Genomic DNA, 27,399 nt, shown 5'->3' with positions numbered 1-27,399 from the left:
CACTGGAACGTGGACACCTGGTGGACACAGTGCATGGATATTTTGCTTATAAAATATTTAGACGTACAGTTATTTTTAAAACGTAAACAGTACTGGCGGTTAAAAAAAACATATCGTCGTAATAGATTTGTTGTATACTTTTTTTTAGCATTCATAATTTTACCGCATGTGTCAGGATAAATTCGATTTTTATTTAGTTAGTTAAATTACAAAGTGGCCATCAAAGCGTATCTCGTAGTAACGTTGTTATTGTTTACGTTGTCAGAAGCGTCGGTTGTTTTTCACTATAATGCGACATTCCCTGGGGAAGGAAAGTTCAATGCTGCTGCACGCTGGTTTATGACACTGCAGCTATCTTTCTTTCTCTTTCTCGGTTACACTTCCTTACGTAAACGAGCGCCAACCTGCCCCCGAAACCACCTGGTGCGTTAGCTGCCAAACACCGGCATTAAACGCTTTGGCATTTAGATTAGATTTCAGGCGACAGATGTCACAGCGTCATGGAGGCACGCAGTAATGCCGCATTGTGTCCTGCTGCTCTCTTCTTACACTGCGTTAAAGCTTTATAGTCGAAATGCGTCGAAAAGTTTTGTTCTGTTACTAATGTGACAACCTGCTGGATTGTTACTTCAAATATTCTTGAAATGTCCAAGACGCGAGAGGTGCTCCTTGTAGGGGAAGGCAACTTCTCTTTCTCGGCGGCTTTAAGCGAGACCGCGGGCGATGATGTCGGAGTGACCGCCACATGCTTTCAAAGCGAGAACGAAACATACCGACAGGAGGGAGTCGAGTTAAATGTACAGAGACTTCGCGAGAGAGGTTGGTTATGTGATTTATCATCCTTTGAATGGTTTTGTTTACATTTTATTACACTTACACGCTTTCTTGTGTTGTGTTTCTGTTGACCTGGTTTTTGTATAAGATATCATCAAGCAGGCTAGCACGTTACCAACAGCAACTGCTAGCATTCTCAAGGAAACCTAATCATCCTATACATCAAGTCATCATAGCCCTACATTTGCATGCCTGAGGCCAATTCAATGAATTTACACAGTCAGTTGCTATGAAACATCTCATTGAATACTGTATGATAATTTGGTTAATTCCATACAAACTCTTAAAGGGATAGTTTACACTAAAATTTAAATTGACTCCGGTTTTACTCACCCTCAAGTGGTTTCAGACATTTATGAGTTCCCTTATTTTGTTCACATTAAAGAAGATATTTAGAATAAAGCTGGAAATTTCTATGGAGTTGTAAAGTAAGAAAAATAGGAGTTTATTTAGGTTACAGGTTTCCAGCTTTCTTCAAAATATCTCTTGTGTTCAACAGAAGAAGGAAACAAGTAAAGGGTGAACAAATCGTGACAGAATTTTCATTTTTAGCTGAACTGTCTCTTTAAGACGTGTACTGTACGATCATTTTAAGCCTGTTTAAAGCATCCAGGCAAAAAAAATATAATGTTTGTAACTTTAAGAAAGGTTAATTGTATTCATGTCTGTAGATATACGATCAAATCTATCCAGTATTATTTTACATTTCATTATTCAGTTTGTGCCTCAATATGGCTAGACTCCCAGAAAACCAGTACTGTGTATTTAATTTGTATCAAAACCATCCCTATCTAAAATTAATTATTCTTTCCAAATAGAGCTATTTATTTCGTTTAGTGAAAGTATACTCAATATCGCAATATGTACATCAGAAAACTAAAACATAGCAATGTCAATAGTTTTCAGACAGCATGCAGCCCTAATGTCAAGCTCCCCAACAATTTAGTGTCTGTTAGAATTCTCAAGGATACCTAACCATCCTACACATCGAGAGTCATAGCTCTAAATTTGCATGCCGGAGTCCAAGTCAAGTTTTACTCCCTCTCAAGTGGTTTCATGAATATTTTCAATTATGTCATTTTGTTCAATAAAGCTGGAAATCTCAACCTATTGAGTTCCAAAGTAAGAAAAACAGAAGTTTATTCAGCTTAAGTTACAGGTTTTCAGCTTTCTTCAAAATATCTCTTGTGTTCAACAGAAGAAAGAAACTAATAACGGTCTGAAACAAGTAAAAGATGAATAAATCATGACAGAATTTTCATTTTCGGGTGAACTGTCCCTTTAATGCTTGTGACTGATTATTTTAAGCCTGTTCAAAGCATCCAGGCAAAATAAATTATAATGGTTGCAGCTTTAAGAAAGATTAAGTGTATTCATGTCTGTATATATACGATCAAGTCTATACAGTGTTATTTTACATTTTTATTATTCAGTTTGTGCCTCAATATGGCTAGAATTCCACAAAACCAATACACTATTTAATCTGTGTCTTTGCTATACTGCATTTATGAATGCTTATGATTGGTTTATTACACTTTATGTACATGCATTCCACTACAAAACCATCCCAATCAATCTCAATTTAATAATTCTGTCCAAATAGAGCTATTTATTTCATCTGGTGAAAGTATACTCAATATCGCAATATGTACGGCAGAAAAAGAAAACATCACAATGGCAGTATTTGTCCAATAGCAATGTCAATAGTTTTCAGAGAGCGTGCAGCCCTAATATCAACCTACCTACAGTTCAGTGCCTGTTAGAATTCTCAAGGATACCTAATCATCCTACACATCGAGAGTCATAGCCCTAAATTTGCATGCCGGAGTCCAAGTCAATGAATTTACACAGTCGGTTGCTATGAAACTGCCAGGGGCGGTTAAAATGCCTCATTGAATTCTTTATGATGATTTGGTTAAACAATAACTCTTAGCAACAATTCCATTGCAGGATCAGTTGTTCTGTTTGAAGTGGATTGCACATGTCTGAAGGAGCACGAAGCCCTCCAGCATCATCTTTTTGACTGCGTTATCTTTAATTTCCCTCACTGTGGGCGTAAAAGTGGTGTAAAGAAGAACCGCGTCCTGTTGATGAAATTTTTCCTAAGGTAAGCGTGTCTCTAAAGGTCTTTATTAAGGTGTTACATAAGCTTTATATAATGTTAATACCTAGAGGTTGAAGAGTTTTTGAGGTCTGCTGAAGGTTTGAGCTTGTTTCATGTATAATTGATGGATGTTGCGTGTGTTTTCTAGCGCTGTTGCAGTGCTGAAGGACAATGGGGAAGTGCACGTCACCTTGTGCAACGGGCAAGGAGGCACTCCATGTGACAGTCCAATGAGAGAATGGCACAATAGTTGGCAGGTGGTTGCCATGGCAGCCGAAGCAGGGCTAATTCTAAGTGAAATCCGTCCCTTTGAATATGAAATGTATCAAGGTTACAGATGTACTGGTTACAGGTAAACAGCTTTGCACTCGCACAAGTGGACACACTCCTAAAACATATGCGGTAGTAATTCATTTTAATTAAGAATTTTTAAATGGATAATTCAACAGATATTGTCATTACTTACCTTCTGCTTGTTTCAAACCTATCTGAATTTCTTGCTACCGTTGACCACAAAAGAAGATACTTTAAAGAATGTTGGTTACTGGTAGCCATTAGTATTTTTTAACCTACTATAGAAGCCGCTGGCTACAGGTTGCCAACATTCTTGATTATTTAGAATATCTTTTTTGTGTTCAACAGAAAAAGAATCTCATAAAGGTTTGGAACCGCTTGAGTAAATAAGTAAAAGTTAAGAGAACAATCTTTTTAAGGACCATTACAGTCATGTTAGTCAGTTTTGAACTAATAAAATGCAATCTTTCTAAGGAGTCAAGACAAAGGTTTTCATGTTGAGGGAGCTCTGACTCACATCTTCACTCCGAGTCTCCCGCATACTGTGCCAGAAAAACTGAAAATGGAGAAAACGCTTGGGAAGGAGACTGTTTGTTTTGAGCTTCCAGCGGAGTTAAGTAATTATATTAATAGGTGAGTGCTAACTTGTTACCGGCTGAATTGTAAAAACCTAAAGACTGTAAACTAAAGTGAAACTTTGATCTTTTCTTTTTTAATGTTCCAACAACTGTAATTAAACAATGGATCAATTTATAATTGATTAAATCCAAAACAGATTCATTTACGAATTCAGCTCCAGCTTTGTTTTGGACTGCTTTTGTTGATGAAAAAAAAGTATTGTCTTAAATGAAACTGATTCAGCATTATCTTGTTTCCTAATCTGTTGTCTATAAAATAAATATTGCATTTGCAATCACACTCTCATTGATTTTTAAAAATATATATAAAATCAATTATTACGATTGCTGTAAATCACACTACCTACCAATGGTGATGAAATCTAATGATTGCCAGTTAGCTTGTATATCACTGTGCAAATAATTGTTGTTATACATTCTGAAATTGTCTTTCCAACATCAACATTACATGACTTTGTGATTATTAGCATTATATATATTTTTGATACAAGGAGATTAAGATTCTTTAGAACCCGTTCTCTTGAATAATCCTACATTAATTCTATGTGTGTATGTATGTATGTATGTATGTATGTACAGTTGAAGTCAGAATTATTAGCCCCCCTGTTTATTTTTTCCCGCAATTTTTGTTTAACAGAGAGAAGATTTTTTTTAAATAATAGTTTTAATAACTGATTTATTTTATCTTTGCCATAATGACAGTAAATAATATTTGACTAGACATTTTTCATGACACTTCTATACAGCTTAAAGTGACATTTAAAGGTTTAACTAGGTTAATTAGGCTAACTATGCAGGTTAGAGTAATTAGGCAAGTCATTGTATAATGATGGCTTGTTGGGTAGACTATCGAAAAAAATATAAAGGGGCTAATAATTTTTGTAAAAAGTTTCTTGCTCTTTTAAACATTATTTGGGAAATATTTAAAAAAGAAAAAAAATTCAAAGGGGGGCTAATAATTCTGACTTTAAATTCATATTTTATGTATATATGTAATGATGCATGAACAGCATATTTCCAGTGGAAATAAATACCAGTGCCACTCCAATCATAAAACAAGCTTGCACTCGAAATGTAGTTGTATTCAGTTGGGTTAGAACCCATCTTTGGGGGAAAATTGTTTATATTAAATTTAAATGACATTTTTTTTAACCCATCTGTAGGGTTTGTATATATTTGACCAAACATTGGGTTGATACGACTCAGCATCTCAGTCTTGTATGGTCTCACCAATTATTTTTGTGTTTAATACTGTAGATGTCTAAACGTCTTTGCTTAAATCTAATAGACATCAAACAATAGTGCAAAAAAGACTAGTTATCAAATATATTATACAGACTTCACATGTGCAGTCATTCCTTCCTGTCTGTTTGATGATGATAGTCTATTTTTGGACTATTGTTAAATGTTTTTTTTTTATTTATTTTATCTATTAGATGTCTATTAAACACAAACATGATTGTTGAACTATTATTAAAGACTGTTCTTATCTGTATTTACATGTTTCATTAATTTAGTGGATTCTTGTTTCTCCTCTATCAGGAACTTCCTTGGCCAGCAGTCACATCACCCAGTTAAAACCGTCCAAGAACAGTTACATAGAGAGCTAAAGTCAATCTGGCCTGTGTGCACTATAAATGAAGACTTCCCAGAACTGGTGAACTGCTTACCAGAAACGCTTGAGGCGTGCCATCCCACACTGACACATTCTGAAGTCTACTGGATTAAACCTACCGACACTTATGTATTCGACCAAAGTGAAACTAAACAAAATGACTACGAGTCTACGGATGACCAACAAAGCTTTACAGGCAGCTATGCACTACGACCATCTCTGTTGCTGCATGTTCAGGAGATCACGCAGAATGAGGACTTCAGCCCTGGTACACTTTACGCAGTCAGTGGTCTGGTCTTTCAGAGAGTGCCCATTTGCCCGATTCGTTCTCCTGCGTTCCACCAGCTTCTACTGGTGGGAATGTTCCCTGTAGAGTCCCATCCTCTCCAGTGCTTCCAAGATTGTTTGGAGTCGCTGCTCATTCCTTACGATGTCTCCTTTGAGGAGGTGCAAACAGGCTTAGAGCAGCAAGTGTGGATCAATTCCAAGATGCTTCCCAAGTTTGGGCGGATCACATATTTATCCTCCATTTCATCAGCTGTCGATGAAGGATTGCAGTTAGTTGCTGTCTCTGTAAACTTGGATCATTTAGCTACCTTGATTTTTGGTATATCTGACTGGCGCTTGCTTTGGAGTGCAGATCCCCGCTTTCTTAAGCATTTTGAGCCCAGTCCACTCGGACTGTTCAGTCCTTTTTCCCTTTACCCACCAAGTTATTTGCACGATATCAGTTTCTGGATGGACCCAGAAAACTATGATGAGCTGGACTTTCATGCAATAGTGCGAGAAGCTTCTTGTGGTGTGGTTAAAAATGTGGCATTAGTAGATCGCTTCAGACACCCACACATGGGTCATGCAAGCCTTTGCTACAGGCTGACTTATCAGTCGTCAGATCGTGCACTTTCAAACAGCCAGGTCTTAGGACTACAGAATCAGCTACGAAGACTGTTAGCCTTGCGTATGCAGGTCACCCTGAGGTAAATCAATGGATAAAACAGAATTTGTAATCTCAGATTTACATTTTTAAGAATGAGCTTCATAGACTTGAACATTGAGCCTTCGTATTATGGCTGATGTGATCTACATTTAAAAGTGAAATGGTAAATTTCTGCAAATATAATGGATATTATTCTTGTTTATTTAAAGGCAAACATTTTATTTGGTTTTTACAAGTCCCCTAGAGTTAAACGGTTGAGTTTTACCATTTTTTTAAATCTATACGGCTGATCTTTTTAGCTTAGCTTAGCATAAATGATTGAATCGGATTAGACCATTAGCAAAAAAAAGACTTTCAATAATTTTCCTATTTAAAGCTTGACTTTTTTGTAGTCACATCATGTACTAATTATCGTTTTTTATTGAGCGAGATGCTAATGGTCTACTCTGATTCAATGATTTAAGCTAATCTAAAGGTGCTGAATTAATTTAAAATCAGTAAAACTTACAAATATTACTGTAGGGGAGTGGTAAAATGAGTGTTCCTTTAAAGATGACATATCAAAGGGATAGATTTTTGCTGTGTTTGAAATCTAATCTCATGTTTACATATTTAAAAGTTTTACATTTTAATTATTGTTGGTATAATCAGATATTTATGAAATGTTTACAGATTTCAGTAGTACTGTGTAACTTTCCTTTATTGATAAGTACTTTACAATAAGGAAGAAATAGAGGTGAACTCTTACAACTTGTATACTCTCCCAATATTAATTGGTTATGCATCTCTTACTATTAAGGAACTTAGAGACACATTTATTGATGCACTGCATATTTAGTCTGATGCAGTTTTAAATATTTTGCTAGTTTCTTTGTTTAAATTATTTATATATATATATATATATATATATATATATATATATATATATATATATATATATATATATATATATATATATATATATATGATGCTGTATTTGATACTGTGATATAACTGCAATGTCTATGGTTGTTTATGAATATTTGTGACTGTATATTCATATACTGACTTGTTATTGCTGAATATACTGAAAAGTGCATAATTTCTGCCACAGTAGCATCAACTAAATGGAATTGCCGAAATAATGGCTGTGGTGATTTTTACAGAAACTAACATGTCTGCCATTGTAACGTCAAACAGGGTTGGTCTGGCTGAGGTGACTGAACTGCTGATATAAACTGATTAATCTTACAATTCTGATCGATTGGTTTAATTATTAAAAAAAAAGACAATGGAATGGGTGTCTGACTGTCTGTCTGCCTGCGTTTTCTAGCTGTCTACTTTGACTTGTCTGCTTTTAAATATATTTATTCTGTGTGTCTCGTCTATCAAATCTGATCTTTTTTTGGTATTTTCCATTGGATTCAAATCAGTTGATTGGCTGGGCCATTCTACGGCTTGATTTTCTTTCTCTAAAACCATTTGAGAGTTTCCTTGGCTGTGTTTTGGATCATTGTCTTGCTGAAATATCCACCCTGGTTTCATCTTCATCCTCTTAATGTAGATGTTAGACTGAAGCAGCTAATATAAATTTACGTTGACAAAAGGCAGAGGGTTGCTGAAGAACTACTGAGAGGTTTCAGCTTCTGTCTGGGATTTCTCTGCCTTTCTACACTTTCCTTTCTTCATGTGTTCAATACTTTTTTCCTGTGTCATTTCATTTTATTACACGTAACTTAATTTGGAAACTAATTAGATTTGTTTTCTTTTCATATATGTATTTCTTTGGTTATCAACATCTGGTGAAAATTCCCAGTCAACAACACCTTTAGAAATATGTTTTCTGAGAAAAATGGTGACTTGTTGAATACTTAATTCCCCCACTGTATATATTTAGTTTATTGTAATTTAAATAGTTTTGTGGGGTTTTTTTTATTTAAATTATTTGGCATTATTTAAAAAACAAATCAAGCAGCAAAACAATTCGGTTCAAATTATTCAGTTATTTATATAATTAATTCAATCTTAATTTTAAATCAGATTTCAATTTAATACATATTTAGTTTTAATTGTTTGCTGTTTAGTGTAACATTTTTGTATATGACTACAACTGTTTTTCTATATGACTGAAGAAAAAAGAAAAAAAACGACCATCAAAATGTTGACATTTTATATTAGATATGATGCGTGATTAGGCCCACCCCCTCTCTTCACCTGGAGTCCCCATCAATAACCCTTGCGGGGGGGCCTATGCATTTTGCTCTACGCCACTGAAGATGTGCATGTGTTGTTTGCTTTTTCTGAGTCAAAATCTTATGCCATTCAACAGTTTTTGCATTTTTTTCCTCAGTGTTTTTCTTAACATATTTATATGTAAACTAAATTTCAGTTAACAAAAATGTATGTCCAAATATTAAATAATGAGAAATTAAATTTATTAAGAGTGTAACAATAATGGACAAAGCTGGTTTACATTTAGCAGTGTACCATAGTAAATGTCATCATTCAGTATGTTTAGCTAATACCAAAATTTTAAACAACTTCGTGAGAAGAAGATTGCTTATTACAATTGTTAATTGTCTGTGTTTATTAAACCTTTTTATTTGTAAATGAACTTTGGGAATAGAATAAATTAAAGGTTTAAACAGGCGTGTCCAAACTCCGTCCAGAAGGGCCGGTGTCCTGCAGATTTTAGCTCCAACTTTCCTCAACACACCTGCATGTATGTTTCTAGAAAGCTAGCCCAGGTGTGTCTAGTCTCTTAAAAAGTAGCTAAATGTGTTACTTTTTAGGGAAAGTAAAGTAATGTGAAAGTGTGTATTATTTATTTATTCATATGCGTTTTTTTAAGAGTAGCTTTTGGCCTATTTAGAACACTGCTTATTTGCAGTTCTTAAGCATAAACCTAAGCATAAAGGGACTAAGCCGAAAAGAAAATGAGTAAATGAATGAATATATATGCATTATATTTATTATTATTATTATATAGATTATTATATAGTGGGTTAGTTTAATAAAATAATTTAATGTGCATGTTGAATATAATAGATGTTTGTTGATAGGTGGTGCTTTTGTTGAAACCTCTTCTTGGTCGGTCACAAATCTTTTTAATGCATTAAAGAAGAGCGCTTACCCTGGAGTATTATTGGAGACACCGGCCGTCCAGGACCAAGTTTCGACACACCTGGGTTTAACCATTTATCACATTTTATTTATTCTACTATAAACTAGTTATAGCCATATTTACATTAAAGAAAATGTTTAATTACATCAATTAATAGAGTTAACGTACAGTTTATCAAAAATAACTAAACCTAAAATAGCAGATTGGACATAAAACAGTAACAGACAATCAGAAACAGAAGTAAACCTCTAAACTTTACCTAAAATTTAAACGAATAAGGAATATATACTACTAAAATCTATACATACCGAATCTTAATGACAGACTACAGAAAATAACGATGTTTAGCGGTGTGTTTTTGACCTCCGCGCACTAATGACTGTCCGTCTACCGCGTCGTTGGTTCGGTGTGTCGATGACGTCACGCACAGCCAGTAGAAACATGGCGACGAAGAGTCTCCGTCAGCGCAACAGACGGGGAAGCAAACAGGACGCCAACAACGTGAACAACACACCTACTCCTGACAACCGAGCCACAAAAGACGACAAATGTGTTGAAGACAACAAGTCCAGTGACCCCCGAAATGAGTGAGTAACTAAAAGCCAGTACAGCTGACTCGAGGTTTAATGTGGTGTTGACAGCTCGCTAGCTCGCTAACGTCAGACTGTCTCAATATGCGAATTATTACAGATAGCAAACACATAAAAGGTCCACAGGCTCTCTATACAACACGAAATCAGCATGAAATAAATTAAATACTAAAATCTCCAGGCTACACGATCTAACATGATGAGTTTCATTCATTCATTCGCTCTCATCACATCTATATTGTTATACTCTATATAATGACCGTTTTTAAAAAAAGTGAATACATGATAATCAAGAGTACTTAAGTAAAACATTTTATTCTGCATGTCAGTCAGTAAATTTGATACTGTGCATATTCACGCATGTCCAATTTCATAATCTTCTTACATTGTCATTAGCTGGACAGCACAGCATGTGTGAAAGGACACTGATATTGGTGTCATTTTGTCTATAATAAAAATTGCCCTCATATTTTGGTGAATTATGTTTGTGGACGAGACTCCTTTTAGATTGACACTGTGTTGAAAAGCTGAAATAAACGAATGCCAACCTTGTTTATGCTTTGTTCCCATATTGCTTATTAGTTTGCTCCCAGATAAGCACATTAGCTCTTGTATCCCGCCTCTCCTTTACAGGTCATCCGGTAAGGCAGGTCAGGTTTGGGCTCCTGAGGGCTCCACAGCCTTCAAGTGCCTGGTTTCAGCCCGCTTCTGTGCTGCACTGCTCAGTAACATCTCTGACTGTGATGAAACCTTCAATTACTGGGAGCCAGTGAGTTACATGTTATTCTGGTTCAGTTTTATTTGTCAAACTCTCAGGGAACAGCAATAAGGATGGCCTGGCAATTCAATTTATTTTAAAATGTCATCAAATTAAGGTTATAGTTAGGGCTGGCGGATTTGACCTAAAATCAAAATCTCGATTAATTGAACATTTTAACTTGATTACGTTCAATAAATAATTGTTGAACTTTTTTGCCCTCATAATTCACTGACAAGGTTTGTGCATTAAATATGCTCACATATTTCTGAATGAAGGGTACATTACTAGATTTTAAAATAATTGAAGGAAACACACACTATCTACTATCTATGGTTATTTATTGAATGTCAACGTTGAACATCTGAAATTAAAACACACATTGTCTAAACCAACAGTCACTTTATTCTTATAAAAAAGTGAAAATAAATACTCACTTTTGGAAACAAAATAAAATAATTTTAATGTTTTTCAAATAAAGTAAAAGCAAGCAATGTCTCTTCTAAATAAAATAACTCTTTTATATCTTGTAAATTATACTTTTTAACAGTGCATTTCTTGCATCTTCTATAAGCAAATATTTTAATCATTAATAATCATTTTAATGTAATGGAAAGTGTGCCGTCTCAAGGCATCTGTGGTGCAGCTTCCAATCATCGTCAGTGCAAAGTAAGGTTCAAGAATGAGTCTATCGTCCTACTTGATCAGAGGTCAGAGGTGGCTGCAAAGTGGCCACAGAAGTATAAATCAGCCTTTAACAGAGCAGGGTCGTGTGACTCCACAGGCGGTAGGGAAAGTAATTGAAAATATTGTCCTGAAAAATCAGATTATAGGTTCTGAATGTCATTTTCGATTGATCACCCAGCCCTAGTTATAGATCTTATTAACTTTTGTAATTGGATACATTTTTAACAATTTTAACGTTTATTAATAACATGTACAATGATTCGAGTATACAATTGATAAATGTATAACAGCTTATAATTTCATGACCGTTTTAAATTTGATATAATTTTTTTTGAGAAAAATGACAGTGGTGCCAACATATTTTATGTATCACTTTATCACATATTTTGTTATGCTCTACTATAATAGATCTGTATCATGGATTTTAAATAAGTAATTTGTATTAAATACATTTCATTAACTATGAAATAAACAATAAATTATTTTAAGGGTATTCAAATTACCTTTGTGTTTGGATAAGAGAAAACTCCAAGACTGTTTTAAATTCTTAATTATTTAATGTACTTTATATTTTACTGAAAATGTGTAAAATAGGCAAACAAACACACTTGTGTGATGTTTACCCTATTAAGTATGATTTTTTTTTTTTTTTAGCATTTTGATTTACGAGGACACAAGCCATGTCCTCATAAACCATCTTAATAGAGTACAACTAGATCATATGTCATTATACAATTTTGTGTCCTCATAAACAAGTACAAACATAATATAGACCATTTCAATGTGGTCATTAGCTCATGAACATTTCCTGCTTGTTGTCAAACTATTTCATAACTGTAGCAAGAGGCAATTCAATTATAACTTCATGTTAAAACAGCTATTATAACATTATTTATCAACATTTGGCTCTTTTTGGATTCTCGGATGCTCTAGAAATTAAAAATGTAAAACAGGAAATAAGTTGGGACCATTGTTATTGTTTACATCCTTCAAAATCGTCTATTTATGTGTGTAAAATAATTGATAAAATTAGGTCTATAAATATTAAATTAATATTAATGGATGTTTAATGTATTAAAATAGTTTATGGTTGAACCACTTAAATTTAGTGACATCTTATTTAATTAGATTTTTTTTTATTTGAAGAAAATATTATGGACATAATTGTGCTTTTTATTTCTTTACTTTTTAAAATGCTTTAATGTAATATTTGTGGTTTAACCTTGGATTATTATTGGGCTGTCGCAAAATATATTTGTTCAAGTATTAAACTGAACTACTGGTCTAACTGGAACAGCGGAAAGCAAATCCTTATTGTTGAGCCCTGATCTGGGTCACTGTTGTAGTCCTGAAGTATCTAATAACCCAGCACAATATCTATGTGTTGTGCAACTTCAAGAGCATGCTTTTGTCTTTAGTAGAAACATCATGAATATTCTGGGGCACAGATAGACTAGAGAGTGAAGAATATCAAATGAATGGGTTATAGTTCCTGAATTTCAACCACATTTTGTCAGCTGCCCAATTCGGGAAATAAAAGAAACATTCATGCAAGATTCTTAAAAGCTGTTTATTTTTCTTTTATTTTTTGCTGGCCAGACTCACTATTTGCTCTATGGAACAGGGATGCAGACATGGGAGTATTCCCCATCCTACGCCATTCGTTCCTATGCGTATCTCTGGCTCCATGCCCTTCCTGCCTGCTTTCATGCCAAAATATTACAGACAAACAAGGTAAACTCGTCACCAGCCTCAAAATGAATGTTAAGCATGTTTTAGCCATTTGTAATTGAAAGTTTTACAGTGATAAGTTCTATTTCTAGTATCTCTAACTTTTAAATCACGTTTAATTAGCATGTTATCATTATTATCAAAGTTTGCAGTTGTAATTGTTGTGTAAATGCATTTCTTCCACCTCTAGGCAGCATGATCTGACAGTGTAATTCACGAAGCTATACTTTGTCAACTTTTCACAGCAAAATTGTCTGATTTGTTATTTGGATTCTTTCGTTTCAGGTCCTTGTGTTTTATTTCCTGCGCTGCATGTTAGCGTTTGGCTGTTGTGTGTGTGAGCTCTACTTCTACAAGTAAGTGAAGCATGCTACATATGGCACCTACGTTGAAACAACTGATTTTACAATATGAGGGTTGGTCTAAAGATCTCTTTTTCTCTTAGGGCTGTGTGTAAGAAATTTGGCTTGCATGTGGGACGGCTTCTGCTGGCGTTCCTTGTCCTGAGTGCAGGGATGTTCTGCTCCTCTGCAGGTGAGCTAAACTAAATTGGTCATATTTGGGTTTATCTGAGACCTGTTGCACAAAATGAGTTGCAGAGTAAGTTTTGGGTTAGGTTGACGAATCGAACCTGGTTAAGATCAGGTTAGGTTGTTTCACAATGCTTGATATAAACGTTCTCTGTTAGCTTTTTATAATTAACTCTGGACTGCATATAGCTGAAAGTGTGACGTGCAGCAAACAGCCAAAAACATGAGACATGAGAGCATCAGTTGTAGTTGTAGTTTTAAAGCTAATAAGTTTTGCTTAGGTTATCTTAACAACAAAATTGAAAACATGATATAAGGAACTGCCTATTTTCATTTTGATATCACACTGCCAATTCATACAAGATTCCCGCGGAAAAAGTGATTGACAGGTGGAAATTTGTGCGTAACTTATCTTTATTTATTTATGATTTGGTTATGGGTAAAAGAAGACCATTCGGGTCAGGTACTTGAATGGAAGGCCACAAATAATTAATTCATTATAAATTAATTTATTATTTATAAGTAATTAATTTACCGCCACCTACGACAGTGATGCCATCGTCCATCACAATGTTTTACATAAGACATCATACAATGCCAAATTATTCGACATCGACTAACCCTAGGGACACTTGTAAACACTCGCTCCAACAGGCTCGCTGCTGTCTCATGGCTCTCCAAGCTACCCACACTCATCATCGCGATGAAGCCGAACAATCACAAAGCTAGCGCTCCGCAACGTGTAGGTAAATCTTTTGAGAGGTGTGCGTCAGTGTCAGCCACGGCAAGGGGTATGCGACCGAGCAAAGGCTGCGCTGACTCCACATGTGGTAGGGAAAGTAATTGAAAGAAAACGATCCAGAAAAATGATGAAATCTGAATGTCGATTTCGTTTACTTTTTAGATTAATCGCTCAGCCCTACTCTTGCCCCACCTCTGAGTTCTTTTGATTGGTCTACTGCTTTAAAACTGTCACTGATGAGTGGCACTGTGTAAAAATACACGTCCGTCAAGCACCATGGAATAAGAAAAACGATGGTAAAGTAGCACGTTAAAATGTAAAATCTTGCTCTGAATGAGCTTCTTTGTAGTGTTTCCAAGGGCGCGTGCAAGTGCAGTAAAGTGAGCCTTTTCAATTTATTCATGGAAGTGACGTATAATGCACTATGTGAGCGTTGACACTAATCTTCTGTACAAATGAATTGAAAACATTTGCTGTGCTCACAATGTACCAGTAGAAATACACCGTTAGTGTAAAAGGCTTTAATTTGGAGCAACATAAGACTGTAGTGGACTGGAAGTAGCTTTGTTGCATCAGATATATGTAACTTGACCGACAGGCTTGTTTCAGTTTGGGTTCACTATCTCTTGAACAAGAAAAAAACTTGCTCTGCATCAGGCTAGCCGTGTAGTTTAAGTTACTATGGCCACAAAATCCAATTAAAACCAAGCACCTTCTTGAACCCGAAAGCTCAAAATTTGCAAAACTAAACACAAACTTACCTGGGTAAAAACCCAAACTGTTTTTGAGCAACATGCCTCTGGTTATTCACAGGCTAAGTATATGATTGTAGTAACCACTTGTTGTTATTTATTTATTGATTTTTATTGACCTATTATCTATTGATCTATCTATTGACCTATTTTTATTGACCTATGCAATTTATACCTGAAATTGTGTGTGCTTTTGTGTTAATATGCAGCTTTCCTGCCGAGTACTTTTTGCATGTACGGTACAGTGGTAGCTATGACTGGCTGGTTCCAGGGGCGTCCGAGTCTGGCTGTGCTGGGTGTTGCAGCAGGGGCCATAGTGGGCTGGCCCTTCAGTGCGCTGCTGGGGTAAGAAAATATCAAGTTCTTTATAGACAAAAAATTTAATCTTTATAGACAAAAAAACACCTATGCGTTTTCATAATCAGCCATGAAATTGCATTTTACACTATTTATATTAAATTATGAATTTATTGGTATAAAATAAATAGTTATCATCAAGAATTATTTAGCTTTTTTTTATCAATTATGTTTTGAATTCAGGGGGTTGTGTAAACCGCAGATTATTTCCAGCACACACATTGTATTTGCCAACCTGAAACTCTGGGAAACATTGGTCTGTGTCAAATTTTGGTCCACTGCTAGCAGAGATGATATTTGAAATAAATGCTATTAATATGTTAACATAGCATTATATGCACGTCAGTTAATATATAAATGCCTAGTTGTTTGGTCAGACTATAAATATAGTTTTTATTCAATACTGAATTATTTAATTATTAAATAAATCAAATATTAATAAATTTAATTAATAAAATACAAAATAGTCACAGTAAAGACATTTTATGTTACAAAAAATACTATATAAAAATGAACGCTGTTCTTTCAGGCTTTCTTTTGATGAAAGAATTTAGCAAAAAAATGCTTAGTGGGTTCTAGAAAACAAACAACAGTTTTGAATAATAAAACCAACCAAGAAATTTCTTGAATATCAGATCATCAAGTAACCATCTAATCTACTCCTATATTTTCCCAACAATTTAAATAAAAAAAATAATTATAAAAAGTGTGGGTCATTGAATATATTATATTCAGTTTATATTCAGAATTATCCTGCAGTTTAAATGAAAAGGGCCAGTAGCATTTATTCAGTCACAAAAGTAAGTTTACTTTACTACTCTGTTATTTGCAGTATACCCATTGCCTTTGACCTGCTGTGGCTGAAGAAGAAGTGGAAGAGTTTTATCATGTGGACACTGGTGGCATTGCTGCTTTTTCTGGTCAGCAAACTCATTGATTTCTCTGTTTTCGTATGTGGCTGATTTGTTTTTGTGTCATTTTTAACTGACTTCAGACACTTTTATTGCTTAAAGGAATAGTTCACCTAAAATGACAATTCTGCAATCATCTGCTTACCCTTCACTTGTTCAAAACCTGTTTGAGTTTCTTTCGTCTGTTGCACACAAAAGAAGATATTTAGAGAAACGCTAGTTGCTGGCACCCATTGACTTGCATAGTTGTATTACTATGGAAGTCGAACGAAGAAACTCAAAGGTTTTAAATCAGAGCGTGAGTGAACTAACCCTTTGAAAAGCAAAATTGTGTTTTCCTTTTTGTTTTTTTTAAATCTGAAAGCTGTGTATTATGCTAACGTGATACCACTTCTCATTATTATTATTATATGTTTCTAGGTCCCTGTGGTTATAGTAGACAGCTACTACTATGGCAAGCTGGTGATTGCTCCTCTGAATATAATAATGTACAATGTATTTACTCCCCATGGGCCAGATCTTTATGGTACTCTTCAAATCATTTGTATATACAAAAGTATACAATATACAATAAAAATATACAATATATAAAAAAGATATTAAGTCATCTACAAATAAGTGTGCAAATAATTCTTCATGCTGCCATGAGATGGCATCAGTGATCAATGTTTAAGCATTTGCATTCCTTTTTTTCCTACAGGCACAGAGCCCTGGCATTACTACTTTGTGAATGGTTTTCTAAATTTCAACATTGTATTCGTGTTGGCCCTGTTTTCTCTTCCTCTCACGGCGCTTATGGAGGCACTGCTTCAAAGATTCAATGGTATGAAAGAACTCTGTTTTTCACTTGTTTTTATTCAAGTCCTTTAATGTATGGTTCGTCCAAAAATTAGCCATACATTAACTCTTTCTTTACTTATTATTATTTGAGTTTCTTTCTTCTGCTGAACACAAAAGATGTTTTGAAAAATGCTGATAGCTGGCACCTATTGAATTCCATAGTGTTTTTTTCTACTATTTCTACTACCAGTTAGGGCTGTGCAATTAATCGAAATTGAATCATGATCACGATTTGAATCATGGCGCTTTAGCAAGTCACAAAAGCCTGCAATATGAATGCGATATAAATATTACACAAATATGTGCCAGATAGCAGACCGTTCTTTTTGTGTGACTGACTTACTAGCCAATTAAATAAGCACTCTCTCATTCTGCCCAATCACCATTGCTCAAATCAATTGCTCAAACCGAATATAAAATATATAATGTCTAAACACAGTATAAATATAGCCCATATTTTTGTAGGAAGTGAATAAATATTTATACTGTTAAGGCATGTTCTGTTCTTTTAATCTAAAAGGTGTGCTTTACACTTTTGAGAACATTAAGCTATTTATTGAATTAAATTGCATATCGAATCAAAATTGCAGCATCAGTCCAAAGAAAATTGCAGTTAGATTTCCCCCCCTAAATTACACAGCCTTAGTATCAGCAAACAGCTTTCTTCAAAATATCTTCTTTTGTGCTCAACTATAGAAGTCCTAAAAGTTTAAAGAGGCTTGTGACTGTGTAAATGAGGTAAACTGTTGTTTAAAGTTGTTGTTTCTCCACCAAATTTAATTGTAATGTTTGTGCAAAGTTCCTCACATACTGTTAACTTCATGCTTCTTGTATTGTATGAATTGTAGTTCAGAACCTCGGCCGACCGTACTGGTTAACTTTGTCTCCAATGTACCTGTGGATGCTGGTGTTCTTCACTCGTCCGCATAAAGAGGAACGCTTTCTGTTTCCCATCTACCCTCTCATCTGTCTGTGTGGGGCGGTGGCGCTTTCCTCATTGCAGGTTACATTTGTTAGACTACTTTTTTTGCTGATGTGATATTTTGGTGCTGATTGTTTTAATATATTAATATACAAATCTATGGTATTTAGTTGCAATAAGGTTCAAAGATTTTAATTTTTATAATTTTTTAAAATAATATATGAATGTATTGAGTATTATTTTGCAATAATGTTTCTTTAAAAAGGCTCTTATGCTCATTAAGGCTTAAAGATATAAAGGAAAATGAGCTTGGAACGTCCAAGCTGTCCTTAAAGGGATATTTCAACCAGAACTGAATATTCTGTCATCATTTACTCACCTTTACTTGTTCCAAATGTTTATGAGTTTCTTTTTTCTTTTGAACACAAAATAAGATATTTTGAAGAGAGCTGTGAACTATTCACTTTCACAGTATTTGTTTTTCCTACAAAGGAGGTCAATGGTTATAGGTTTTCAGCTTTCTTCAAATTATCATCTTTTGTGTCCAAAAGACGAAAGAAATTCATAAAGATTTGGAACTTCTGAGTAAACGGTGAGAAAATGTAAATTTTTGGGTGAACTATCCTTTTAGTTAGCATAGAACCAGTCACCAAATTTAAACAATAATGTATTTATAATGTAGTACTTGATATATAATATAGTAGTTATTCAGCTCACAGTAGTAATGTTATCGTGCTAAGGCTGCATTTTCAGCATCATTCATAATCTTTAGATCACCATTTATTTTTAGCATTGTTAAAAGCAGACCTGGGGCCTCATGTATCAATGCTGCGTATGCACAAAACTTTGTGTACGCTAGATTTCACGCTCACGTTTGGATTTACTAACGATGAAATTAATGTGAGAATAATGTGCGTTGGTCCACGCCAACTTCATGTCTGGTGTACGTGTATTTCTTGTGTGTGTTTGTTTTAATTCCATTGGCGACTTCTAGAGGGAATTATGTTAATTTGCACACTACAAAGTATTTTTGAGCAGTGCAATGCCAGCTGTATGGCACGGGATCTTCCACATGTCTAGCAGGTATAAAAGGTTTCCATACCATGCAGTTGACCAGTCAAACATTAAAGTGCAATTTGCAGCAATCACCGGTTTTCCCAATGGAAGGTTCACTGAAGCAGTACTAAAATTTATATTTAAGGGTATTTTTAATGTGTAACTTCTACAAACTTATAATGCATATGATTTGGATAAAACACATCTTCAATCCAGTTCAGTTCTATGAGTCCTCCATAATACACACATTTATTAATGATTCCTACTTTTCTTCCTCATGATGAAGAGTAGGCAAAATCTGAGATGTAGTGAGGGAAAAGAGAAGAATTGAGTTCATAAGACGCTGGATTCGAACCGGGTTCATGATCGATCGTGTCAAAACATGTTGCCATGCGCTTTAGGACCTAACTTAAGCCACTGTTCTCCTCTTAACCTGCACCTTTACATCGGACCATTTCTTTTTTAATTCACTCACAATGTGATCTTTAGACCCCACTGCGTTAATCACGGCAGCTAAACTCTCTCACTCTATTTTTTAAAATTAATTCCGGATGAAAAACTTGCAAATAACACACTTTTTCTCTGGTCTACCTCTGATAGTAGCCCCTCCAATTCACATTCTGTTCAAAGTTTCTCTTTTTTGCTTGCTTTTGCCATTGTTTTTTTTATTTGGTTTTGCCAAAGTAGAGTCATTACCATATTTATTAGGAGGAGAAGGCAGGGAGGGGTTTTGCGCTCGTGCACGTGCGCTCAGTTTCATGGTAATTCGGATGTACAAAGAGAATATGCGTGGGATTCCGCGTACGCAGTGTTTCATACATCTGATTTTTTTTACTGCGTATGCACATTTACAGCTTTGTGCGTACGCAATGTTTTAGAATGAATTCAACGCAAGTCTTTGTACATGAGACCCCTGCTCTTTTTTTTGTTGTGTGTTATCCTGAATAAATGGTTTTAATGATTAAAAAAATTCAAAAGAAGAGCAATTACTTAAAATGTATTGTCTCTTTTAATCAGTTTAATGCATCTTTGCTGTATAGAAGTATTGATCTTAATGTCCACCAACATCTGCAAAGCAGTGTTCATGGAACTCCAAGATTCTTCAGAGAATATCTAGTACACCATTAGTTCATGTACAAAAACAACAGCACTTTTTTATGGCCTGTGTTGTGTCATTTTATTATTAATTATGAATTATTAACTCCTGTTACATTTGTATTTTTTTCCCCTCATTTTCTGTTTAACAGAGAGAAGATTGTTTTTCAACACATTTCTAAACATAATAGTTTTAATAACTAATTTCTAATAGCTGATTTCTTTTATCTTTGCCATGATGACAGTGCATCATATTTTACTTGATATTTTTCAGGATATTAGTATTGAGCTAAAAGCACAATTTAAAGGCTGAACTAGGTTAATTAGGCAAGTTAGGGTAATTAGGCAAGTCATTGTGTAACAATGGTTTGTTCTGTAGACAATTGAAAAAAAAATTACGTAAAGAGCTAATAATGTTGACCCTTAAAATGGTTTAAAAAAACGACTTTTATTGTAGCCGAAAAACAAATAAGACTTTCTCCAGAAGAAAACATTTTATACCAATACTGTGAAAAGAAATCATTGCTTTTTTAAACATAATTTGAAAAGAAAAGAAACAAATCCCAGGATGGCTAATAATTTTGACTGTATTTGTGGTATTTTAATACATTGTCCTTTTAAAGCTGTTTTCTGTCTGTTTATGTGTGTAGAAGTGCTATCACTTCATATTCCAACGCTATCGTCTGGAACACTACACCATCTCCTCCAACTGGCTGGCTCTGGGCTCTGTGCTGCTGTTTGGAGTGCTTTCACTGTCCCGATCTGTGGCCCTCTTCAGAGGTAAGGAAAAATCATGTATAGGCTCATTCAATACAATGCTGAGAGTGCCTTTTAGGGACATCAACTCAACTGAAATATGCCACTAAGGTGAAGCTGGTGAATTTAGATGGCTGATGAAGTTGATTAATGGAATGATTCAAAGGTATATACATTCTTTTAGTGATGTCTGTCTCACGTGGGATTGCTGTGTGTTTTAAGGCTATCATGCACCACTGGATTTGTACCCAGAGTTTCATCGCATTGCTAAAGACCCTGCAATCCACACTGTTCCAGAGGGGAGACTGGTCAATGTTTGTGTCGGGAAAGAGTGGTACCGCTTTCCCAGCAGTTTTTTTCTGCCTAACAAGTGAGTTTTGATTAAATTGTCAAAGATATATATATATATATATATAAATATATAAAGATGCACAATATATCGATATATACCTAAATGCTATTTTTAATGTTATCGGTCCGATATCAAAATTAGGCCGATATCTTTAAGCTGATAAATTATGTAATTGTACAGAACTGCCTGCCTTGTAAGCATGAAAGCATCTTGTGGGAGTGCGGTAATAAAAGTGTCAAATGACTAACAATTGTACATTACTGTAACACTTCATTCGAGAGCACATCGTAGTTCTTTCATTTTTGTTTTCATCTTATTTAAAATATATTTAACTTGTTTTGTTAATTAAATCCCAATTAGTTTAACTATTATTATTATTATTATTATTATTATTATTTAACCTATTATTTTATGCATGAGTCAAGTTGCTTGTTAATTTGCAATGTGAAAAAAAGGAAATTTATTTTTGTCAAGCTGATTTATGCAAAATTGTAAATACAATTATCTTGCGTTTTTTGAAATTATTGCTTTTTTGTTTTGAGTAGGCTATTCTAAGATCAGTTTAAACTTTTATGAAGTTTTTAAAAAAACAAATCAGTTGTTCACTGTACAAAAATATAACATTTTAAAATATTTATATTTATCGGCTAATGTATGGATTATCGGTCTCCAAATCTAAAGATTTGTCTGTTATCAGTATTTCCCAAAGAATCCATATCGGAGCATCCCTAATTCAATACATGTTTATTTTAAATATTTTTTTCGAAATCTTAAATTGTAAAAATATCAATTATGATATATTGATATATGATATATTTAATATGAAATTAAATCAATGCAGCCTTGGTTACACATAAGACTTCATATTAAAATTGTATTAGAAACAGTTATCCACCCCAAAACTTTGAACAGTAGGGTATGTTTATAATGTATACTAACTGTACCATACTTTACAGCTGGCACCTACAGTTTATCCAATCAGAGTTCAGGGGTCAGTTACCAAAGCCATATGCCATGGGTTCTGATGCCACCTGGATCATCCCATCAGACATGAATGATCAGAATCTCGAGGAGACATCACGATACGTGAGTACACAAACATAAACATGGGGTTTCTGTTTTGCATTTGCTCTTTTCAAGTTGATGAAACCTCATATCTGAGGGAGGTACCGATTAAGAATCAAGTTCTACAGTCCTCAGACAGTGACTTTTTGTCATTGCGAAACTTCTCAATGTCTTCAAAAATGTGTTGAGTGTTTAAACCACACATTTCATTTAAAAACATTAAAAGGCTAATAAAAAAAAAAGATGATAGTTCAGAACTTGGATGTTACACTTTTATGATATATTACACTGATCACAGAGAGTTGTAGCATATTAATCCTAGTTTATTTGCGAAAAATGTTCTGCAGACGTGTGTATACTTGTTATTACGGAGACAGGCACCTGTCAATCAATTCGGTGGGTGTGGAAAATCAGACTTCTATGTCACGTTGTGGAGGGCCTCAAAATCACTGGGATTTGAATCCTATTTTACCATCAGGAAATGTAAAAAAGAGACTTGTTGTGTTTTTATCACTCCAATATGACAGTGGACACACTATACCTACACACAGTTCTGTTCAAACAGCTTACAAAAGTTGATTTTCATCATAGGTGCCCTTTATATTCTAAGGTATTATTATGGTTTAGCAGATTGGGAGTTCACAGTAGTATTAATTTACATTAGTTTATGATATGTCTGACAGAAAATGTAACTTCATTGTTACTTGCAAAAAACCTTTTGCATATGTCAAGTCAATTTTGTAGTTTTATGTGAAGTACTTATGGATATGTCTATGTTGCCTGGCTCTCTTCAGGTAGAATTGAAGCAGTGTCATTACCTGGTGGATCTGGCAACAGAAACTGAAGCCCCTCGTGAACCACGATATGCCGCGAACAAAGAGGAGTGGAGCATTATTGCTGACAAGCCTTTTCTAGACACTACCAGGCAAGTCTTTTTGTGTGTGGAGTATGAGGAGTTTTTCAAAATAAGTGCAAATACCAGAGACTCTTGTGGGCCATTCACTCAGAGTAAATGAATTCTGCTAAAGGGTCATTAAAATTTTAGGGTGTGTGCTTATCCACTAGAGGGACCTCTTGTCCTTTTGAAGACACAACATCGTCAAGCTCTGCTAATGAATTGGTGTGACACTGGATGTTTGATCATTCTAGGAAATATTACCCTTGACCTAATTCATCAGTAATTATTTTAGGGTGTTTTTATAGCAAAGATCAAATTATTGAAGTTAATTTAAAAAAAATGTGGGTTTTAGTTTATTTTTCTTATGATTTAGTCATTTTGTGCATACTAGTAGTTTATAAGGATGCCAGATTTGCATATTATTGATGGTAAACTAAAAGGATTATATGCATAATATTTTCAGATGTATTGAGCAGTGATATTGTGTTGAGATGTATAGAGCAGGGATTTTATATATATATATATATATATATATATATATATATATATATATATATAAATTTCTATTATCAGCCGCAAATTGTACTAAAGCTTGTACCTTACAATAGAACGTGTTTGTATCTAAAAAAAACTCCATATTAATATATGTTCTCTTTGAACCCCTTAAGGAGAACCACCCCATGAGAGTCTTTGTACTTTTAATTCAGAGTGCAGATTGCAAAAGTTTTATTTATATATATATTTTAAACTTTAATGAAATATACAGTTGAAGTCAGAATTATTAGCCTGCCCTTTGAATTTTTTTATTTTTTTATTTTTTTATTTTCTATTTTAAATATTTACCAAATGATGTTTAACAGAGCAAGGAAATGTTCATAGTTCATAATTGTTTTTTTTTCTTCTGGAGAAAGTCTTATTTGTTTTATTTCGGCTAGAATAAAAGCATTATTATTTATTAATGGTTTTAATTTATTAAAAACCATTTTAAGGTCAAAATTATTAGCCCCTTTAAGCTAAATTTTTATTCGATAGTCTACAGAGCAAACCATCGTTGTACAATAACTTGTCTAATTACCCTAACCTGCCTAGTTAACCTAATTAACCTAGTTAAGCCTTTAAATATCACTTTAAGCTGTGTGTAACTTTAAGTGTCTTGAAAAATATCTAGTAAAATATTCTTTACTGTCATTATGGCAAAGATACATTAAATCAGTTATTAGAAATGAGTTATTAAAACTATTATGTTTAGAAATGTGTTGAAAAAAATCTTCTCTCCGTTAAACGGAAATTGGGGAGAAAAATAAACAACTGACTTCAACTGTATATCATTTTTCTAACTTTAAAACTATATATATAACTTTTTTTTGTCAAAACTTCAATAACTAAATCCAGCTATTTGAATAATCCACCTATAAAGAAGACCCCAGAAGATGAAATGCACCCAAAGTGTAAATAAAGCAGCGTTTAGTACTATAATCACATTATCACTCATCATGGAGGGATTCGGTTGGGCAAATATGTCTGATAATCTAATAGTCCATATCAGTTGGAAATATTTGAGAAATTTAGCAAAATTACAGCCAGCTTCTTTGTGTTCTCTCTTGACTTAAATAGTTTGTTCTTGCACTTTGATTCGCTGTTGAAGAACCAACCAGAGCAGTCTCTACAGTTGACAGCAGGTTCCACATGCTGAACTCACTCAGACTGTTGGAATAATTAATCAATTCCATGCGTGGAATCAATATAAAAAGTTTAGGAGTAAGGTTTTTTTTTCAATGTCAAAAATATTAGTAATTTATTGGGTACAAATGAATAATTTAATAATAATAAAAATAAGTTCTGTTATCCTCAATGCAATGCAGGAGGTGCGCAAAAACTTTCATTTCCTGACTTCATCTTTTATAGGCAGCTGATATTAACAGGTGGAGTTTAGTGAAATTCGTCGCTTGTCAATCATTCTCCAGTCCTCCATTGGCCGCACCCATACATGCGTCCTCTTTTTTTTTTTTCTACAAATTCTCTGCACAACATTAAAAGCGTAAGACTTTCTCAACCGCACATATTCTGTGTTCAGTTTCAACCCATCTCTGCTCACAGGAAGGTTTCGCTGCAAAGTTCAAGTTAATTTTAGACAATCAGGCCTTTACATTGCTATCAGCTTCATCTACTTCTGCAAAAATGCTTAATTAGTATGCAAAGAATATCACACTCAACATTAGAAGTTCAGTTAATATATCACCTTTAAACCAGTGTTTCCCAACCCTGTTCCTGAAGGCACACCAACAGTACACATTTTCAACCTCTCCCTAATCAAACACACCTGAATCAACTTATCATAGCATCAGAAGAGACTCCAACATCTGAAGTTAATGGGTCAGAAAAAGGAGACATCCAAAATATGTACTGTTGGTGTGCCTCCAGGAACAGGGTTGGGAAACACTGCTTTAAACAATACAAATACAATTGTTTAATGAAAAGAAAAAGAGACAAAAATTTGTTTAAAATATATTCTGTTTTCCCAACAAGACATTAACCCAACGAGAAATCAAGTGTGGTAAACACCAAATAAACTAGCAGGGCCGATGCTCCCTGATCAAGCCCAAGGTCAGCTTGGTCTGTCCTGGCCTGAAGACGATTTGTGTCGGACCACATTGTGATGAAATGTTTAATCCAAACATCTCTACATGTATTTTTTTTCATGGTCCTTACTCTATTTCTCTGCCGTGTCTCTCCTACACAGGTCCTCCAGACTTCTCAGGGCCTTTTTTATCCCATTTCTGTCTGAGCAATACACCACCTACAGCAGATATGTCATCCTCAAACCGAGACGACCCAAACACACGCGGAAGAGACCACAGGCCTGACCTGCCATTCCTTCTCTTTTCCATCATGGCATTCCTCTATCCGTCTTCTTTCCTGCAGTGCTTCCTCATTTGCTTCCGAGATGTTCCTGCTCTTTCTGTGCTCATATGTGTGTGATTTGTGTTTAAGTGTGAGCAAGGGAGTGTTTGTTTTTGACCATCTTTGCTATGAAGCCATGCAGTGTCGACCTGTATGTAGACATCAGATCCAGCACAGAGCATGGATGCCTTACCCATCATCCCGATCCTCTCTGATTCATTCCATGCCTTCAGTTTCTTTAGCCCTGCTCGGGCTTCTCTGCAGCGTTTCAGAAGAGCTCCGTTTAGACGACCCTTTAAGGACTTAATGTCCCTTATTTGTTATGACCTCATCCTTGATCTGGGACAATGAACTGTTTCTCCATGAATTCAGACCCAAACCAGATCTCACGTGTTATCATCCAGAGCCATGAACTGCTCTTCATTCGTCCTGTTGGAGCCGTTGGGTTTAGGCCTTCTTCAGCATCTCAGGATGAAAGTTGCACCAAAAACTCTCTCGGTTCTGTCATCTGTGGAAGTGGACATTGACTATGAGGTCTGACCGCAGACCAGGACAATTGAGTGTTTACATTCCAAATCATGTCTGTCATATCATATCAGTGTTAACTGTGATGGAGTGTAATAAAAGAAGGCTGTCTTAATGTGTGGCTGTGCCATGTCAGAGAGATCATTTCTGAAACAGATGGACTCATTCAGATGCTTATCAGAACTATAGTGTTTTTAGGGTCATTGAACGCCTGACAATATAAGGGAATGGTTATTTACAAGCAAAATAACAAAAAAAATTCCTGATATATAAACTTATATACAGTAAAGTCAGAATTAAAAGCCCCCCTGTTTGTTTTTTCCCCAATTTCTGTTTAACGGTGAGAAGATTTTTTGCCATGATGACAGTAAATAATATTTATTAGATATTTTTCAAGACAATTCTAT

The 27,399-nt window shown here is 34.7% G+C and overlaps 2 protein-coding genes across 2 annotated transcripts; both read left to right on the top strand.

Annotated features, from left to right (window-relative positions):
- On the top strand, nucleotides 1–7,265 carry fdxacb1 (ferredoxin-fold anticodon binding domain containing 1). Its single transcript, XM_056458576.1, has 5 exons — nucleotides 1–819; nucleotides 2,785–2,941; nucleotides 3,087–3,290; nucleotides 3,707–3,865; nucleotides 5,413–7,265. Exons 1-5 carry the CDS (start codon nucleotides 645–647, stop codon nucleotides 6,464–6,466), a joined length of 1,749 nt encoding a protein of 582 aa, XP_056314551.1. The 5' UTR covers nucleotides 1–644; the 3' UTR covers nucleotides 6,467–7,265.
- A 2,674-nt stretch (nucleotides 7,266–9,939) lies between these two features.
- alg9 (ALG9 alpha-1,2-mannosyltransferase) lies at nucleotides 9,940–27,111 on the top strand. Its single transcript, XM_056458575.1, has 15 exons — nucleotides 9,940–10,112; nucleotides 10,749–10,884; nucleotides 13,159–13,293; nucleotides 13,576–13,646; nucleotides 13,736–13,824; nucleotides 15,524–15,659; nucleotides 16,504–16,591; nucleotides 17,003–17,108; nucleotides 17,283–17,405; nucleotides 18,271–18,425; nucleotides 21,146–21,275; nucleotides 21,474–21,621; nucleotides 22,560–22,689; nucleotides 23,463–23,593; nucleotides 26,307–27,111. The coding sequence occupies exons 1-15, from the start codon at nucleotides 9,940–9,942 to the stop codon at nucleotides 26,428–26,430; spliced, it is 1,875 nt and encodes a 624-aa protein (XP_056314550.1). The 3' UTR covers nucleotides 26,431–27,111.
- The last annotated feature ends 288 nt before the right edge of the window (nucleotides 27,112–27,399 follow it).

Source organism: Danio aesculapii, chromosome 5, assembly GCF_903798145.1.
Source record: "Danio aesculapii chromosome 5, fDanAes4.1, whole genome shotgun sequence".
Lineage (NCBI taxonomy): Eukaryota > Metazoa > Chordata > Actinopteri > Cypriniformes > Danionidae > Danio > Danio aesculapii.
Note: the sequence above shows the minus strand (reverse complement) of the source record. Positions and strands in the feature narration are given on the sequence as shown.

Bases quoted from the DNA above. Each gene is read 5' to 3' on its own strand.
- fdxacb1 (XM_056458576.1), top strand. From the start codon at position 645: ATGTCCAAGACGCGAGAGGTGCTCCTTGTAGGGGAAGGCAACTTCTCT. The intron at 820-2,784 runs GTTGGTTATGTG...ATTCCATTGCAG, and splicing joins ACAGAGACTTCGCGAGAGAG to GATCAGTTGTTCTGTTTGAA. The intron at 3,866-5,412 runs GTGAGTGCTAAC...CTCCTCTATCAG, and splicing joins TTAAGTAATTATATTAATAG to GAACTTCCTTGGCCAGCAGT.
- alg9 (XM_056458575.1), top strand. From the start codon at position 9,940: ATGACGTCACGCACAGCCAGTAGAAACATGGCGACGAAGAGTCTCCGT. The intron at 13,825-15,523 runs GTGAGCTAAACT...GTTAATATGCAG, and splicing joins GATGTTCTGCTCCTCTGCAG to CTTTCCTGCCGAGTACTTTT. The intron at 23,594-26,306 runs GCAAGTCTTTTT...TCTCCTACACAG, and splicing joins CCTTTTCTAGACACTACCAG to GTCCTCCAGACTTCTCAGGG.